Source organism: Rhopalosiphum padi, chromosome 4 (genome assembly GCF_020882245.1).
Source record: "Rhopalosiphum padi isolate XX-2018 chromosome 4, ASM2088224v1, whole genome shotgun sequence".
In the NCBI taxonomy this organism is placed as follows: Eukaryota; Metazoa; Arthropoda; class Insecta; order Hemiptera; family Aphididae; genus Rhopalosiphum; species Rhopalosiphum padi.
Window position 1 is genome coordinate 38,782,703 of NC_083600.1, and position 19,435 is coordinate 38,802,137.

Sequence of the window (19,435 nt, forward strand, 5' to 3'; positions counted from 1 at the left end):
TATAAATTAAAAATAGACATTTTACTTATAACTCATAAGGTCTATGATTATAAACGGTTTTCATACAGGTCTATGAGCGGCACGGGATTGTGACAATCATAGATATAAATATCAATGATTTATTTATATATTATAATATATATCATCTGTGGCGGAAATAACATGTTATTAGCTAATACGAGTTAAAAATAACATAATATCCACATCAAAATATTATTTTCCTTATCGCCGACCGCCGAACGTTATTTTTGTCAATATTAGCTATAGTGACTCGCGTGTTTAATTGTCTTCTGACAGCGTCTTGTGTAATAAGTTAACCATACGGTCATTAGACGCTTAATGTTAATATTTGATTTAATCTTTATCGTTTATTGTTTATAATTCGTTCTACTTTCAAAATTAGTATTCAGTATTCCAGTATACCTTCTATAAATTACTGGAATTTGGTAAGTACAATGTTATAAATTTATAGTTTATATATGGTTCTATGCACTGTACTCGATTGAGTATTATAAATTATATTTATATTACTATATTCTGTAATAGATTATACGCGGATTTTCAATATGGAAGCTAAAAAAAAGCTTAGTGGTTCAGGATATAGAAAGCAAGCAAAAATTAAAAAATTAAAACACGATGCATTAATTAAGAATTGTAGAAAATTAGATAGTATGTTCAAGCCATCGAATAATTCAAGTAAGTTGTTTTTGTTTTTGTTTTTATTGAAGTATAAAAACAAATAACAATTCAGTGTTTCAATTTTCAAATTTCTTATTTTGTATTTAATTATTTAAAGTACCTACCTGTTTTAAAAAAATACCAAACTCGCTTTTTATATTAATATAGGACCATTATATTATACCTAGTATAGACTACCTATCTGATAATTGTCTCTTATAACTATTGACATTTTTAGTGATCAAATTTTTGTATTTATTAACTAGTTGAAGTTATAATTAGTTAATAAAAGCTGGTTTACTTTGAAACTTATATTTTGAATTTTATAATAAATTTGAATAATAATTGAAACTTGATGAATTAGATATGTTAAAGTTAAACCTACCTACAAAAATAAATATAAACCTGAATTATTCAAATGTAAGCAGTTCTGTACAGCATGGCTACAAAAAATGATGGAAATATTGAGACAGAAATTAAATTAAAATTATATTTATTTTATGTTTGAAATTAAATAATTCTTTTTTATGTTTAATAGATACAGATGATAAACTGGAGATGTTAAACCAAGGTACACAAATACAAATGAACCCAGATTATTCAAATGTAAACAGTTCTGAACAGTACAAACCTACAAAAAGTAGTGGTTATATTGAGACAGAAAGTAAAATTAAAAATGTAACTATCTTATATTTGCAATTAAATAATTGTATTTTATTATTTAATAGATACAGATGATGAACTAGATATGTTAAACCAAGATACACAAATACAAATGAACCCAGATTATTCAAATATAAACAGTTCTGAACAGCACAATCCTATGACAAGTAGTGGAAATATTGTGACAGAATGTAAATAAAAAATGTAATTATTTTATTATTGCAATTAAATAGTGGTATTTTATTATTTAATAGATACAGATGATAAACTAGAGATGTTAAATCAAGATACACAAATACAAATATACCCAGATTATTCAAATGTAAACAGTTCTGAACAACACAAACTTACAAAAAGTAGTGGTTATATTAAGACAGAAAGTAAATTAAAAATGTAACTATTTTATATTTGCAATTAAATAATTGTATTTTATTATTTAATAGATAGTATTTCTGAGATAAATACTGATATATTGTCATCTAAGAATAATGAAACTGCTGATGTTTTGTTTGAGCCTACTGATATTCCTCGGTAAATTATTTTATGTTAATATTTTAATAATTACTTGTAAGATACCTAAATTATTTACTAATATTTTAATATAAATAAACACTATTCAATACAAATACTATTCTAATATTTATGTGTTTTAATTTGGTAGGTGTATTAAAATAGTTAAAAAGGAATTAAGTGATTAAATGAAAATTACATAATTATTAGTTTTGTTTTAAAATAACCATGTTCAGTGTTTGTAGTGTTTTCATAATTTTTTACATACCAGTCACTTAATTTTAGTATTTATAGATTAAAATAAATCAATTACAATATAATATATAATAGTTGTTATTTTTCATAGATGTGATCCTGCTTTATGGAAAATAAACGAGTTCACTATAGAATATATTTGTATTAATGGATTTTCTCAAGATTTAAATGATTTAAATTTTACCAAGTCTAAACGAGCATATACAAAACTTCACAAAAAAACTACCAAAACCTACTATAGGTACAAATTTAAGTTTTAGTAACTAATGATAAGATAATTTTAATAACTTAACCTTATTTTAATTTAATTTTAAGATTTTGCAATAAAAACTATTGGAATACAAGACTAACTAATGGTGATTCAATTAAACGTAATTTCATTGCATACTCAGAAAGTAAGGGTGTAATTTACTGTATCCCATGCTTGTTGTTTGGCAACATAAATTCATCTTCATTTGCTTCAAAAGGATTTTCAAACTGGAAAAGAGCTGAAGAGCTCATATCACAACATGAAAATTCTTTAAAACATCGTTCAAATATTCTAGCAATGAAAAATCGAGGACAAACACATCAAAGAATTGATCAACAAATAATACAACAAATTGAAAATGAACGTATGTATTGGATCAATGTTTTAAAAAGAGTTGTGGCAATTGTTAAAACATTGGCATCAAGAGGTTTAGCATTCAGAGGACATACTTCAAAAATTGGATGTCCACGTAATGGAAATTTTATGATGGCACTTGAGTTATTAGCTGAATTTGACCCTTTTATATCAAACCATATTTCCAAAAATGGTAATCCCGGTAAAGGTCATACTTCATATTTATCATATTATATTTATGAGCAATTTATTTTATTAATGTCTAAAAAAGTAGAAAATACTATTATTCAAGATGTCAATACTTCACGATATTTTTCAATTAGTGTTGATTCAACGCCAGATATTACCCACACTGATCAACTTTCTTTAGTTGTACGATTTGTTGATGAGAGTGGTAATGTATTTGAGCGTTTTTTATGTTTTATGAATAATGTTGGACATAAATCAGAAGATATGGCTGAAGCAGTGATAACAATTCTGAATAAGTACAATTTGAATCTTAACTATTTAAGAGGGCAGTCATATGACAATGCGAGTAACATGTCTGGTAGTTACTCTGGATTACAAGCTAGAATAAAACTGATAAATCCATTGGCCAAGTTTGTTCCCTGCTCGGCTCATTCATTAAATTTAGTGGGACAAAATGCTGCCAGCTGTTGTAATGAAGCTATTCATTTTTTTAACTTTCTTCAAAACTTGTACACATTCTTTTCAGCATCAACTTACCGATGGCAGATTTTAAATTCTTCAATCAAGAGATTATCAGATACAAGGTGGTCTGCAAGAGATGATGCATGTTATTCATTAAATAAAAATTGGTCATCTATTGAAAATGCTTTAATTAAGATTGGAGAAAATGAAAAAGAAAAACCAGCTATTCGATGTGAAGCAAATGGTATACTCAAAATACTTAAATCATTAGAAACATTTTTCTTGTCAATTTTTTGGGGAGACATATTACATAGGTTTAATACAGTTAGCAAAAAACTTCAAAGTGTAAATATTGATTTAAGTGTTGTTGTTGAGCTTTATCAATCATTAATTAATTATGTTGGTGATATTCGTACAGATAAAGATTATGAAAATTTTAAAAGAAATGCTATTGAAAAATGTGGAATTATGAACTTTAGAAATACTGAAAAGCGACAAAAAAAAATTAAAAAATTTAGTGATGACAGTTCAATGGAAAGTATTGTAACTAATTTTAAAATCAATACCTATTTTGTTATTTTAGACCAATTGAAGTCAGAATTGTTGAGAAGAAAAATTGCATATAACAACCTTTTAAAAAATTATTATTTTTTTTTTAAAATTACTAAAATGACAGCTGCAGACATAAGGGTATCTGCTGAGCTGTTAAGAAATGAATATAATACAGATTTGGGAACTTCATTTCCTAATGAATGTATTCATTTTAGCAGCTATTTGAAAACTATTTCTAATCCTCCTCAAAGTATTCAAGATATGTTAGTGTTTATAAGAAAAAATAATTTGAAGGATATTTTCCCTTATATAGATATTGCTTTAAGAATGTTACTATGCACTCCAGTTAGTAACTGCTCAACTGAGAGGTCATTTTCAGCCTTAAAACGAATAAAATCATATTTAAGGTCAAACATAGGCGAAGAAAGGCTCACTGCATTAGCAATCATGAATATAGAATCTGATGTTACTACAGCAATAAGCTACGACGATATTATTCAAGAATTTGCTCAAGACCATGCACGACGAAAAGTATAAGTACATTTTTAAATATTGTTTGTTCTAGTATATTAATAATTATTTTAAATATATTTATATTTATTATCTACAAAAATATTAAATGTGTATTTCTTGAGGAGGGGGGGCGCTAGTAAAATGTTGCCCCAGGGCGCTAAATGTTTAAATGCGCCACTGCTCAGTGGGTCATGCTTTCTATAATATGCATATACACTATATACATAGCTGCATAGATTATTATAATATTAAGTGTTTTATTTTTCAGCCGATAATTACGTCATCATTACTTAAATATTATGTTATACTATATTGTATAGTTTATCGATTTAATATTCGTTGATGTCTTGAACACTTCTACTGTTTTTCGTATAACTTGAAGATTTTTTCAGTGTTACAATATTATTTTTGCTTTCAATTAATAATTATATTATTGTAAATAGGCTTATTCTTTGGATAAACTCGATGAACCTTGTAGTGGTTTTAACTAGGTCCTTGTGTAGTTAATAATTTAAGCTGTACCTATTAAATAATAAAAATATGTGTTTATCGATTGACAAAACAGCTAACACTCGAAAAAAGCTTCCACTCAAATATTATATGAATTAAGCATAATATAGTGTTCGAATCATATTAATTTATTACCTACCTTCATAAACGTAGGTATTATAGCTAATAATATTAACAACTTATTTATTTTTTATTATTTTTCCTTACGCGTGTATCAATGATTTCAATAACTGAGTCCAACACAATTGGTATACGTATAATTTACTGCATACGGCTAAATTGTGTACATGTTATAACGCCTACAATACATACCTATAATTAAAATTATAATATTATTAAATTAATACTGATAATGCTAAATAATGCGGACAGGCCAAAACTACGAAATATATATTTTTTTAAATTTTTACACTTGTTTTAAGATAATGAATTCTCCAAACAAAATATATTAAATACATAATTTACATTACTTTTTATATTTAAATTAAATGATTACATCAAATGATAGTATATATAAAAATAATTAAGTATAGCTTTTCAGCGATTTGTAACTAAAAAGTTTTTTTTGTTCCGTTGAATACCTACTCAAAAGTGAACACAGTATGAGCCACGATGTAGAGAAGATCTTCTCTACATCGTGGTATGAGCTTAAAATAAACAATACAATATCTTTGATTATCGATCATCGATTTGGCCGGGAAACGGATTTTATTATAATTTCATATTTTTACTGACTTATAATATTTAATACCTATACAGTATACACTACACCTGGTTAGATACATATTCATGTTTCATAGATTTTTGAGTAAATTTATACTAATTTAATTTAAATATTTTAAGTATAAATGCATATTTGTGTATATTTGGTAAATAAGTACACATTTTATAAATACTTGAAAATGATTTATTTTTTCGACGTGGACGTGTTTAATTACTGTATTATTTAACTATCAAATATCGTTATCTTCGTATATCAAAATCGTGTTGTTATTGAAATGATTTCTAATTTAAAAAAAAAAAAAATTAGTTAAAATACTCATTATTTAAAATTCAGGTAATGAGCTAAGCTGCATAATTTAAAGAATTTCCAATTTAAATATTTTAAAGTATACTATATGAAAATATATTTATTTTTTTTGTTTAGAATTTACTGAAAAACAAATATGTTTTTGGTAATAAATTATGACTATTTTTTTATATATTAGAGTGAACTATACCTATAACAATATGATATTAAACTTAACAACTTATGTTATGAATAATTTAACGGTAATAAAAATCCGGATTGACGTCAACGAAAAATCAAACGCCTAATGACAAATAATATTAATACAATAAATGATGCTTAATTATACTTATAGCGAGAGTGTATTATTACACTATTAGATGGTAAAACGCATTGCTGTAGTGCGGGAATGTGCTCGCGGTGTACGCGTGATGGTATTCGTATACTGCTATATATAACGTGAATATAATATGCATGTTGTGTACGGCGTGGTGCACTTGTTACACGCGGGTATATAGATACAGGTACAGGTGGTTTCAGTTTCCCGCGAAAGGGTTGAACGGACGATGAATGAGATCTCGAACGTGTTCAACCCTTAACCGATTTCATTCATAAACGTTACGAAGACACCTAACTGCATCATTACATTATTACCGATATCGGCCGCATTTCCGCGTACGCCCCGTCGGCCGCTGACTACGTATTATTATTATTATAAGCATACACGGGCGGGCCCTGCAAACGCGCGTCAAACATAATAAAACCGATATCTGTTAAACCACCCGCAGTAGGTAGTAATGAAGTATACTTATAATAGTTATAATGGTAACTGTAGAAGCGGTAAACGTACTAAATAATAACAATAATAAATAATATATATAACGATAATAATGTATTTTTTTGCAAATAATTTTCATAATACCTACCTACATGACGTTATATACTACACAGTGTAGTCAATAAGTACCTGAAGTACTTGAGATTGAGATTGAGATACTTAAGATAACTTAAGATTTACACAATAATTTACGCCCCTCCCCCAACTGCAATAAGTTGAATTTGTGGTGGAGAGTTCATATAATGCATATAATATTGTTCGGTTAAACTTATAATAATATACCTAACGATTTAATTAAATGTCCACGTCATTAAGACTAAAGTTTCAATAATAAATACAATATATGAGAATGTTTGTGCTTATTATAAAAAAATTATGTTATATATATTATGATTTTAATCTTAAAATGAAGAAAACTTTTGAAACTACTAAAGTACTAATATTAGAGGCTACTTACGAAAAAAATTGTTATTTATAAATTGGACCTAACTTTGTTGTTGTTTGATAAAAGTCGAGATGGTTTTAAAAAATAAAACCAATCAACTGGGTATCTATGGTTCATGTTGTGTTCCATTAAATAAAGTCGTTGCTATAAATAATAATTTATTTTTTGCAACATCGTTTAATTTATTTATTTCCTTACAAAAATCACAGAAAGTCTAGGACATATCAACACGAGGCCTCTATAAGAACAAACTCATCATCGGTACATTAAGGCGGCCGGTGCATTGCACTCGCTGATGCACTCGCCCTGCTAAATCCGTCGTTGTGGCAATACATGCAGTTTATGGGTAGGTATTATAGACGATGTCCGCGTAAAACACGAAAACCGCGTGTGAGTTACAGGTTCGCCCACCTCCCACGCCATCTCTATCGCCGAAGACCACGCGATTACGAACAACTCGCGTCTCATCGTATTATAATGATAAATACAACAAAAGTTACACACAATCGTATAGGTATATTATATTAAACCTATATATACCTGTCGAGAGCGCACAATATATCACAATGGCTAGACGCTATACATAATAATAATAATAATACAAACCGATGATATATTATTATTACAATATCGGCGGTGTATATATTATCACACGATATCGTATACGTAATACGTACCTAAACGCGCGTCGTGTGGACTTACGGATTGTCGCGCGGGACACACCTGCAGCTGCAATTGGCTCGACAACTGCATAATAACAATTGCACGCCTTATATAGCGTAAAGGTACTCTTTTACTACGTACGTACTACGCATGGTCAGCGGGGGGGTGCTGCACGTGTGCGCGTACAGGTATATATGGCGCGTATACGTATATTATATAATGCGCGCGGCATTTATTATTTATTATATTGTTGTAGTGACGTATTTTTTTTTTCGCTTCGTCTTCTCGAGAACCACGCGAGCCCGCGCAGGTGGTCAAAATTTTTTGAAAACAATTTTTTTTTGGTGGGAAATTTTCGGCCGAAAAGCGCGGGCCCGCAGATGTTTTGGGCGCCAAAAAGACGGGACACACAATGGTCGTACGATTTTGCCGCGCCGTCTTCACGTGCGATGGCGCGCCGCGCATTGTCCTCATAACCTTACATGACGTACACGGCGTATTCGTGTGCGTGTGTGGGTGTGTGCGTGAGTCTGTGTCCCGCCGAAAACGTGTCCCTTGCACGTGCGTGAACAATGGACCACGTGAAGATGACGACGTCGATCCCGCCGAAACGTGGTATTATATAATACTCAAAAGAGCCGTTCACTTGTCTTGCGCGAGCTGCAGATTTTACAATAAAAGAATAATATATTACGATAACCTTTGCAGATGCACTGCATCAGCAATGTGCACGTGCAAATGTGCAATGAGTAATATATAGCTGATGGTATATCACATGTGTATTAGTATATTATATTGGAACGAGAGTATGCGATACCTCGTGGCTCGTCTGAGTCACTGATGATATTATAGTTATCAAAGTCACCGTTTCTTCGGTAAATCCGGACTCTAAAGTACGATATTAAATTATGAAACGTTATTCCCTCATCGTCTATTAATAAAAATAAGAAACTAAACTTTATCCATGTTTTTTTTGTATACCACGCCTACTACCTTTAACAATAATATATCGCTAAGCAGATTTAAGATAAGGGAAAAATTATATTATTATTAACTTTAAGATTTGTATATTTTTTTAAATATTTTTCACAACGCGTTTTATCATAATGATAAAAGTTATAACAATTTGATGTAAACTTAAAAAAAAAAAACCTAACAATATTGCAGATCAATAAGCTTAGTCGTAATTATTCGCAATATTTATAATATTATAACGAATACATTTTTTTTTAACAGTTTAACATTATATTAATATGCAGTGCAGCGCACTGAATCGCATATTATACATACAATAATACTTTGCACACATTCGTATTTGAATCAGCGACGATAACTCGTATATTTAGGTATTGGGCGATGCGAGTAGTAGCAGGTCAGCATCTGCGGGGGAGGTTGAAAAATCGCGCGCAAACAGTCGCGATGATAAGAAAAAAAACCCGCGAGTCGTCTCCCACATACACACACACACACACACACACCATAACAATAATATCGTATACGATAAATATACGCGCGGTGAACGCTTCCTACTACTACTGCAGACACTACTATAGTATATATATATATATACGCTGTAGTGTAATATACCGCTGCTGTTGCCGCCGTCGGGCGCGACGATCGTGTGCGTGTGCGCGCGTGTGAGAACGCGGGCGCGCGCGCTGTCGGCGGGTCGCGAGCCCGCGCGCGCGCGCGCGCCTGTGGAGATATTTATTTTACGTGACGCTCGTGCTACAAGACTCGACGTATATTATTGTTGCGCGCTGCAGTGGCGGCGGTAGCGGAGTGGACGGGCGGGCGGGCGGGCGAGGGGAGGCCGCGCGCTACTATACGCGGCGGCGGCGGCGGCAAACCCGTACCGTGGGAACTGCGAGCAGGTGTTCGGCGACGACGACGACGACGGCGGCGGATACATAATATATTATAACGTGCGCGCCGGTATCCCGTCGACGGCACAAGTCACGCGGCGCGTCGGGTCGCCTCCCCGGCCCGCCCCGCCACCCGAACAGTACCGCGGGGCACACCGCCTTGGCTACCGCCGCCTCCGCCGCATAAATCTTTACCGGCACTAATTTACGCGCGCTCGACCGTGTGTGTGTGTGTGTGTGTGTACTCCACTTTCTTGTGTTGTTGTTTTGTTTTCGTTAACTTTTTCTAAATAATTATATTCTCTCGGTCTCTAATTCTCTCACTGTCTGTCTGTCTCTCTCTCTCTCTCTCCCTATCCGTCCGATAAGCGCACGAGCATTGAATAAATTGTTTCACATATTATAATATGTACAGTCGTTTTACGATCGACTTATGTATTACCCCATGTACTTACTGTATAATACTGTTGTACGTCGTCCGATCCTGAACGAGCGCACACTCACATATACCTATTATTATGCTCGCGGAGTATAGTAAACACTTTTTTTACTACGTATAACTCAAACCCGCGTTTTATATTTTTAATATACACGATATATAGACGTTTACGTGTATAGAGCAATAGATCTCAATCTCCTTAGGACCACGACCCAAATTTTCCCCCGAAAAACTATCGCGACCCATATGGTTTCACTTTTACGGGATCGACAAGTATAGTCTGAAAAAATTAAAAATCTGTTTATTACTTTTATTATATTTATAAGTACACTATTAATTTTTTAGGCTTATACATTTTTTAAAAGTATTTTTAATATAGTAAGTCGTATTTGCGAAGTGTATATGCTGTTTCCTGTTGTGGTCGATAACAGCACCTTATAATGTGTATAGTTTATGTTACAGTATAAATAAACTACATAAATACCTTAAAAACTATATGATTAAAAATATTTCTCATGACCCACCAAAAATTGACTTGCGACCCACCTGAAGTGTGCGATCGCGACCCATTGTTTAAGGAACGCTGAATTATAGAGCGATATTATTATTATGTATTAGACATTATAGTTATTATTTTCGTTGTCACGGCTAATGACGTTTTAATTTCATCATTGGTTTATACTCGTAATATGTGATACGCAAGTAGGTATATAGGTTAAACACATTTAGTATATACCTATATACTGTATTTGATTATTTTTTTTTTAAAGAAATATTATAATAATAAAGACGTCGCGTTTTACGCGGGTTTTTACCGTCCCGCCCCCGGAATAATAATAACCCCTCGAAACAGTCGAAACCGCACCGTTATAAAGATGATGTGTGATCATATAACATTACTTCGTATATATTATAATTATATTTTCGATATTTCATCATTAATTTGGTTTTATATTATGTTCTATTTTCCGGTCGTGCTGTGACGATTAGTGTATACTATATAAGTTATAACATAATCTCAGTCGTCCTACACTACGACGTATAGGATTTTATCGAGTACGCGTATTGCATATTCGAATGTCACATTCACTGCAGTGGTCCACGCTTTGCTGGAGATATCGATCGACTTTACTTTATACGTATGCGGATTACCCTCGATTTCTATACATGAATGATTATATTGTATAATGTTATTAACAGTATAAAATACTATAAAATACTAGAATACAGTAAATTAGAAAGTCAATAAAGATAACCGAATCGCGTTTTCACTACCCCTTCGACTGAGGCGCTCTGTGCCAAACTTCATGATTCGTTTGACAAATCTTATAAATCCGATTAAATGATTCTTCAATCTTCGGGACGAACTTTTTACCTTTTTGGAAACTTTAGTGCGTGATCCGACATCTGCAGCAATCGTTTATAAGCAAGTTGCAATATACGGCCGTACACATCGATGGTTATTATATTAATTGTGCATCACTCGTATATATCACATACTCCTGCAAGTCATAGATAAATTATATTATTTAGGAATATCTAGTATAACTAATTCATTTTATAGATTTCAAATAACTATTTTTGGCATACAAATTACTACGCGTTGACAGCAATACAAATATACATGATATAGTTTATATATTATTAAATTTAAAAAAATCTACCTAATTTAAATGTTATATTATAATACATATTGCATATTATAGGTAATAATTTAAGATATTTGAAAGAATATATATATATATATAATTTTAAGTCGTTGTTCGATGACGTTTTATCATCATATATACTATTACCTACGTTTTAATAACAACAAAATAAATTAATATTATAACTCGACAATTAATGCAGTGCACAAATTTTGATTGGTATTTTTTATTTATTTATTATATTGTTATATTATATATTAAGATATATTATATATAATTATGTTATTAATATGCATTAACACTAAATGCGTGTATTCAGAGTACACTATCAACCGTATATCATATTGTAAGTTGTAATATATAATGTACTACAGTAAAAACTGACACACATATGATACGGAATAATAATAAACAGGATTCAGGACTTTAGACGAAAAGTACTATGTATGCTTATTAAAACGTAAAGATATGCATTAAAATCGTATATACAATTAGTATAAACTAAAATTTAAAATAAATTGAATTATTTTGTACAAGCTATTGATATATTCATGCTAATACTTTAATAATAAAAATACAACATTATAATATTTATAAATAACCTGCATAACTGATCGTTGATATTGGAAGTATAGTATAATAAATTACTACCATCTAAAGGTTATCCGTTAGGTTCTGCATTATATTTGGTATAAATTTCAATGATTTTATCAAATTAAATTTACTATAGTTACATAATAATTATCTAAATGTTATTCGATTCGGTATTTTATTTTTTTGAATTATTTAACATTCGATAATTATTATTCATTGCTCAACTGGTATAAAAAATATGTATATACGTTAAATACGAACATAATATACGTAATTGAATCAAAATGCTTAAAATCAACCTCCGAAATATGCAAAACAAAATTGCATCCATGAATATTATAAATATAAATATTCACTATATATTTTGAAACGTATTTATATTTTTATTTATTTTTGTATATATAGCACTCTGCTACGGTTTGCTACATCCTATATCAATATGCAAATGCTGTAAGTCTCAAACGGCCAAGCTCTGATAATAATAATCGTCAGCGTTATCTATAGTCTAGACGGATATCCATTATGTCGTATGGTATGCGCATATTGTAACTCGTTTAGTATAATCAGGTGGTTCGTCGATGGTGTATATAATATAGCAGGTTTTATATTTTTAGTCACGAATGTATACTTACAGGTACAATATGCGTGAGTCGTCGTCATTCGAAGATTATTTTTGTTGCCACTGATTTGAATTACCGTTCATTAGTCATTTACGAACAGCCAACAAATTTTAATCTGTAGATAATGATTTGGCCAAAAAGGGAGGATGAGCCTATAAACTGCCGCCGGTAGTGATGCTTTTATGCAATTATTTATAAGTATGTTTTAATGTTAATTTACTTAACTATACTCTTGTTTGAAATTGTATTTTACTGCATTGAAATTATTAGGAAGACAGGAAAACATTCTGCTTTGAAATATGAAATTAAAAATGCTGTACGCCGCTATTCAAAAAAGTAAAAACATAACTTTTTTCCTAAAAAATGTAATTTTGTTATAATTTACTTCAATAATTATGTAAAACATACATATTCAAAAAAATGTGTGTTTATATATATAAAAAAAAAAATTATTAATATGTATAAACAAATATTATATTTATTTTGTTATAAAGAATTACCCGCGTTTTAAGGCGAGCTCATTATTATTTTATTTCATCATCCACCCAATCTTTGTTTGCTGCAAGAGAACGACACACGCGTTCGGTAAGTATTCATAACAATATATGTGCCTATAATCAATTTATATGTATACAGGTACGCCGTTTTACCATGTTCAACACACAAAGACCATAAAGGTAGTGTTACATAAATCGTAATATTTTCCGTTCAGTGAAAATTCACCATATAGTTTATATATAGGTACTCATTATGCCTGTATAATATGTTGTAGTATACGCGCTTAATTGCGTTGTTTATAGTTTCCGTTTGATGTATATAATACCTATATTAAACATTCATAGTATATAATATGTCCAGTCTATATTGTAAAGTGTACCACGATATATGTCCGGCATGACCTTGTTTTGGAAAGCGATTATAATTTCGATCAAATACACAGACACACGAGCTTCTCGGTATAACAGGTACCCTAAGGGTATATACAAGTCAAAAGGTAAAAACCGATACACGTGATGAAGTGTAATGCTTATGCATGCGTATATATCACAAAAAAAATATTGGTAGGTAATATTATATAATAGTATAATAATATACCACATTACTGCGGTGTTAATAACTTGCCGAAATTACAAGGTTCGGTAAATAGCACATAATATGAATATTTCACGAAGTAGAAAATGTTGAAATACCCATTTTTATTTTTATTAATTTACGTGAAAATGGGTAAATTATTTTATTTTAAAAAATAGTGATTAACATTTATCACTGTAATCCATGATTTTATCACTCGTTTAACTATACAACAGTACAACACTATACACCATACACATTTTTTTTTACTTAGTCATTTATTTATTTGTTAGTTAGTAGACAAGGGTATTTTTCTGTTCCAACCAACCTGTTTATATCTACACCAGTTATATCTAGAAGAATTTTTTTGTTGATTGGGCTAAAACATAAAGTATAATATTCTTTACCTATTGTGTAAATTATTAGTATGATTGGGAGAGGAGGTGACATTCTTTTATAATTCTTCAAATAATTTACTTACAATAAATCTCTCTTCTCTCTCTCTCTCTATATATATATATATATTTATATTTATATATATTTATTACATATTATAAAGAATATAAATATAATTTAACAGCCCTAGAAGTTTTGTAGAAATTGTAAAATTAGTGAAAATATATCTACACGTTTTTCCTATCCGTTTTATTATAGCGTTATACATTTAGAAGTTAAAATACGACCCAGTAATACGTCTTATTGTTTTAATACCTATAAATGTTTGAATATTACAAACGATACCGTGTAAAACCAAAAGAGCACACAGAAAAATAAATAATAATGTTCAAACATAAAACGATTATGACGTGTCGTAACAAATAGCTTAAAACGGTGGGGATGAGCAGGGTCAAACAATCGTTTTGTCCCAAGCCCTATAAAATAATCGACGGCGAATGTCTTCCTAGATGACGCCTAACTGCAGTGGCTGCGTTTAATATTATAATACCTGTATGTATGGTGATGGTCTCGGGTAGATTATAGAGGTTTAATCTTTTTTCCCGCGCTGTTCATAGACCCGTGCGACGCCGAATACATGTACGCACCTGCAGCGTGCAGCAACACCTCTGCTGCAGCAATCACCCCGTATTAAAATCGTATATTATAATATAATGTTCATCACGTGCGTCGCTCGCGAGCAATGTATATTATTATGTACGCATCGCACATATATACGCGTATTATACAGATATTATGAAGGTATACGAGATGCTGCGCAGCTCATTCCGGTGGATAATTTTCGGTATTATTTTATTGTTTAACGCGCATCTTATACGTATATAGTATATATTATATACTCACATCCTCGTCTGCGCTTTACTGCAACAGTGAATATACAGGTATAAAAACTATATACCTATACTGCGGTGTGTACACACGTTATAATTTCACCGTGGATACGCGTGAAGAGATTATTAAGTATTATTGTATAATACACCTATGTAATATATTATTATATTATTACGACCGTGTATACCTGTAGCAGTGTGCTGTGTATATATACGGTTACATTCTCCGACCCGAGTCTAATCGCCGCACGCACACCCTCCACAAAACCCTTTTTTGGGATTTTTTTTTTTTTTTGTACTTAACCACCGCGTTGTCGTGTAAATGATGGTATAATGTAACGTTCGTGCAGTGATGTAATAGCGTATAGGTATACTTATCTGCCTATATGTATATATATATATATATCTGAGTTGCAGTAATACCAAAAAATATTATGTATATAATAATAATAACACTCGGGTATACGCTCATCGTTATATTATATTACACATAGGTATAATAATATGAGCTACCTGTGAGCGAGGCGGCGGTGGAGGCGGGGAAGCAAAATATTTGATAACAAAAAAAAAAAACGACTTTACACGATTGCTATTTTTTATGTGTATATATACGAGTCGACTCCGCACTTAACGCCCTTCCGCGCGCCACCTCCACATCACCCTAAGTAATCCTACCGTCTCGACCGCCCAAATCCGCACCTTCGTTATATTATTTATTTAACAACAACAATAAATCGTATGTGTATGTGTGTGTGTGTGTGTAGTGTTTTCTTTGTTTTTCTTCTTCTTATTGTGATTATTATTATTACCGTGTCTGTAGCAGCTCTGCATGTTCGAGAAGCAAATATTTTCGACACTCCTCCGCGGGCCGGAGAAAAAAAAATTAATAATAATAAAGATAATATATTATTATGAGACATACGCCCGCTGCTGCAGCAGTCTGTATAACAACGCCTCCACTCATGTAATGCGCACGCTAAATATAAAAAGTTATTGTGTATATATAAGTATAGGCTGATTATTTTAATTTTCAAACAGTAAACACTTATTATATCGACATTTATTGACGTTTTTCTATATATATATTTTTTTGTAAACAATTTATAGTTTTCACTATAAATGTTGTTATCTTTTTTTGTATATATTATTTTTTTTTAATGAGCAAATATGTTTTTGATTTAGTATTCCGAAGCAGACATTTTTTTGTTGAGAATTTCAACGATTAAACGATTAAACGTCGGTTTTCAAATGATTTTATGTAGTTAGTTAGTTATGACTCTAAATACTTGTGTATTTTGTCGTTTAAAAATACAAAAGTTTAAAGAATGACTTTTCATTGTTTTCCAAAATGCTGTTTATAACAACTTCAAACTACATAAAAAAAATACATATATTTTCAATAACAACATTAATATACTTGTCCACACAATAATGAATACATTTACTTACTGTTCAAAAAGAAATTCAACATATAATTAGTAATTACCTACACGGTTACACCTATGTAGGTATACATCATATAAGATATGCTATCTATAAATATGTCCGTTTTTCACCACCTCCGTAAATGCGTAATTTGTGGTATGCGCAGTAACATCGGTATGATGATCAATGAGTATAATAATATACACATATAATATTTGCGGACGACTTGGCGTTTCTGCAATAGTGCGCGACTATCGTTCATATATATATATATATATAAATAAAATAAAATACGTTTTTTCTCGGTCGCGATTTTTATCTCGTGCGATAATATTATATTGTATATATTCATCGTATACATATTATCATAATGAAATATTTCCTACGCACGGGTACTATTACAGTCGTACTTTTATATATTCAACTGCAGATAATAATATAATACTGCGGCGTATGCAAGCGCGCGCGACCGAAGGACGAGTTCTCGAAGTTTCTCGTTTTTTACCGCGTTTGGCGTGTTGTTATTTTTTTTTTTTTATTCTCTCGCGTAAATATTGAATAGTATTATTGCGATTTATCGTAAAGATAATTATCATTCCGACTCCCGGAGTTGTCGTGCGGACGCGTGCGTACCTACTGTTCCTACCGCGCAAAAATAATGAAAGAAATAAACAGACGATCGGTCCGACACGACAATCCGTACGATCAATACGTACCACGCACGGGTTTGCCGGCTCATAAACCGATTTACCGGCATATTATTCTCATTGTATTCATAATAATATATATTTATATGTACTTACAATTTACGATGTTAAACGCAATACTTATGCGTATCTATGTCGTTATAATAATAACGGAAGTTTACTAATAGTGCTTAAAATTATTACACTACCTTTTCGTAATATACTAATAGTATACCAATTCGATGGAAAAAAAAATTAGAATTCATAGACTAAGTGCGCTAAATAAATAATAATAACCGTTGATCAAAGACATTTAAAATATATAAAAATAGTATTTATTTATTATATTCAGCTAGTCCAATAGTTGTATACTTAAGTTGAATTACTACTATATAGTATCGTCATTGCGTTAATTCATAATAATATAACTTATAAGTTATAAGTAAGTTACTTATACTTCTTATTAAAGCTCCTCGAGTTGTATGTAAGTTACTCTTGAAGTTTTATAGAAGTTTTAAACTTTTAAACTTCTTAAGAGGTTGTGACGCAGTTTATGTATTATAAATTTAATAACATATAAATTAAATATAAATCAATAGTCTGTTTCTGCGTTGGTTTAGGGATTTAAAACTTAGGCAATTAAATTAGTAAAGGATTATACTCATTATAGGATGAATATGGGGGACCTATAGATAGATAAATTATATTTAAAAGTTAGAAAACGTAAGAACTTATTCCGAACTTTTTCTAAAGACATAATATTTCGTATTCGTGAAGTTACGATTATTGTATACCGTATAATTATTTTTGAATGGCATTATTAATACTCGAGTAAAAATGTCACTTAATATTGCTACATTAACATAATAGTATACACTATACAGTCTCTTAATTGAACGTCCGCGTGTGATCAGATGACGTATTGAATTACACTAAAAACTGCGTCGTGAATACGACGGTCTACCTATATTACACATAATAATATATTATGCGGACGGCCCCGCTTTCTCTGTACCTACTATACATGTGCATACTGGCACGCGTGTTTGGCGCGTACGTGTGCGTAAAAAATTACGTCACGCGAATCCCATTCAACACTAACATACCATATATTATATACATCCTTATAGCGTGCGCCGTATACATGCGGCACAGTAATCGAGGACGACAAGGACACCACCGCAATATAAATATATACGTCTTAAGTTTCATTCACGATTCTGTGGTGAAGTCACGTGCAAGAGAGTCCGATCGTAAACATAACATAATGTCCGAACACCCGAAACGAACTCTTTGAAGTATCTTGCCTGCAGTGTAAACTTGAAAATCTCTCAACTATATTCCAGTGCTGCACTAACCTGATGAAAATTAGTGATTCGGATTTCGAAACCATGTAAATGACTACGAATATTAGAACAATGTATTTAGTAATTAATTATTACACGTCATGCAACAGTCATCTCTAATAATTTTGGTACAGTTCATATTTTTATAATTATTATTAATTACTAGAGACAAAGTTATTAACGCGGCAAGACGTATAAAATGATTTATAACCTCGCTATTGGACTCGCGAGGTCCCAGAAATAAATGTATATAGGAGTAGCATATTATTAGATATATGTGTAAGATTTGGGACTTATCGATACACTGAAAATATTGATATACGTATGACTAAAATTAACAAAGAAATGTTTAAATTATAAAGGAAAAACGGTATTTATTCGAGAAAATATTTACTGATATGATATCTATACAACTTTATATTGTTATAAATATGTTTAAATTTGTCGAATATGTGTTTTTATGTAAAAAATATTATTATAAAATTAAATATGCAAAAATGTGTAAATTAAAATTGTCTATTTAATTTCACAAAACCACTGCACATCTTACTATAAACAATATC

General features: G+C 31.0%; 1 protein-coding gene across 3 annotated transcripts; it reads left to right on the forward strand.

Annotated features, from left to right (window-relative positions):
* The first annotated feature begins 366 nt into the window (after positions 1 to 366).
* LOC132930891 (zinc finger MYM-type protein 1-like) lies at positions 367 to 4,486 on the forward strand. 3 transcript variants are annotated; one of them, XM_060996993.1, is made up of 8 exons: positions 367 to 446; positions 547 to 696; positions 1,217 to 1,342; positions 1,407 to 1,532; positions 1,596 to 1,721; positions 1,785 to 1,872; positions 2,198 to 2,347; positions 2,422 to 4,485. In XM_060996993.1, exons 2-8 carry the CDS (start codon positions 567 to 569, stop codon positions 4,448 to 4,450), a joined length of 2,775 nt encoding a protein of 924 aa, XP_060852976.1. In that variant the 5' UTR covers positions 367 to 446; positions 547 to 566; the 3' UTR covers positions 4,451 to 4,485. The 3 variants fall into 3 exon arrangements, with proteins under 3 accessions (XP_060852976.1, XP_060852977.1, XP_060852975.1); XM_060996994.1 differs by having other exon boundaries at positions 398 to 696; positions 2,422 to 2,501; positions 2,574 to 4,486; XM_060996992.1 differs by having other exon boundaries at positions 398 to 696.
* The last annotated feature ends 14,949 nt before the right edge of the window (positions 4,487 to 19,435 follow it).

What these genes read in the sequence shown, in the direction of transcription:
- LOC132930891 (XM_060996993.1), top strand. Translation starts at nt 567, where the DNA reads ATGGAAGCTAAAAAAAAGCTTAGTGGTTCAGGATATAGAAAGCAAGCA. An exon ending in TGGTTATATTAAGACAGAAA is followed by an intron (nt 1,722 to 1,784) that starts GTAAATTAAAAA and finishes ATTATTTAATAG; the next exon opens with ATAGTATTTCTGAGATAAAT. An exon ending in GAGCCTACTGATATTCCTCG is followed by an intron (nt 1,873 to 2,197) that starts GTAAATTATTTT and finishes TATTTTTCATAG; the next exon opens with ATGTGATCCTGCTTTATGGA.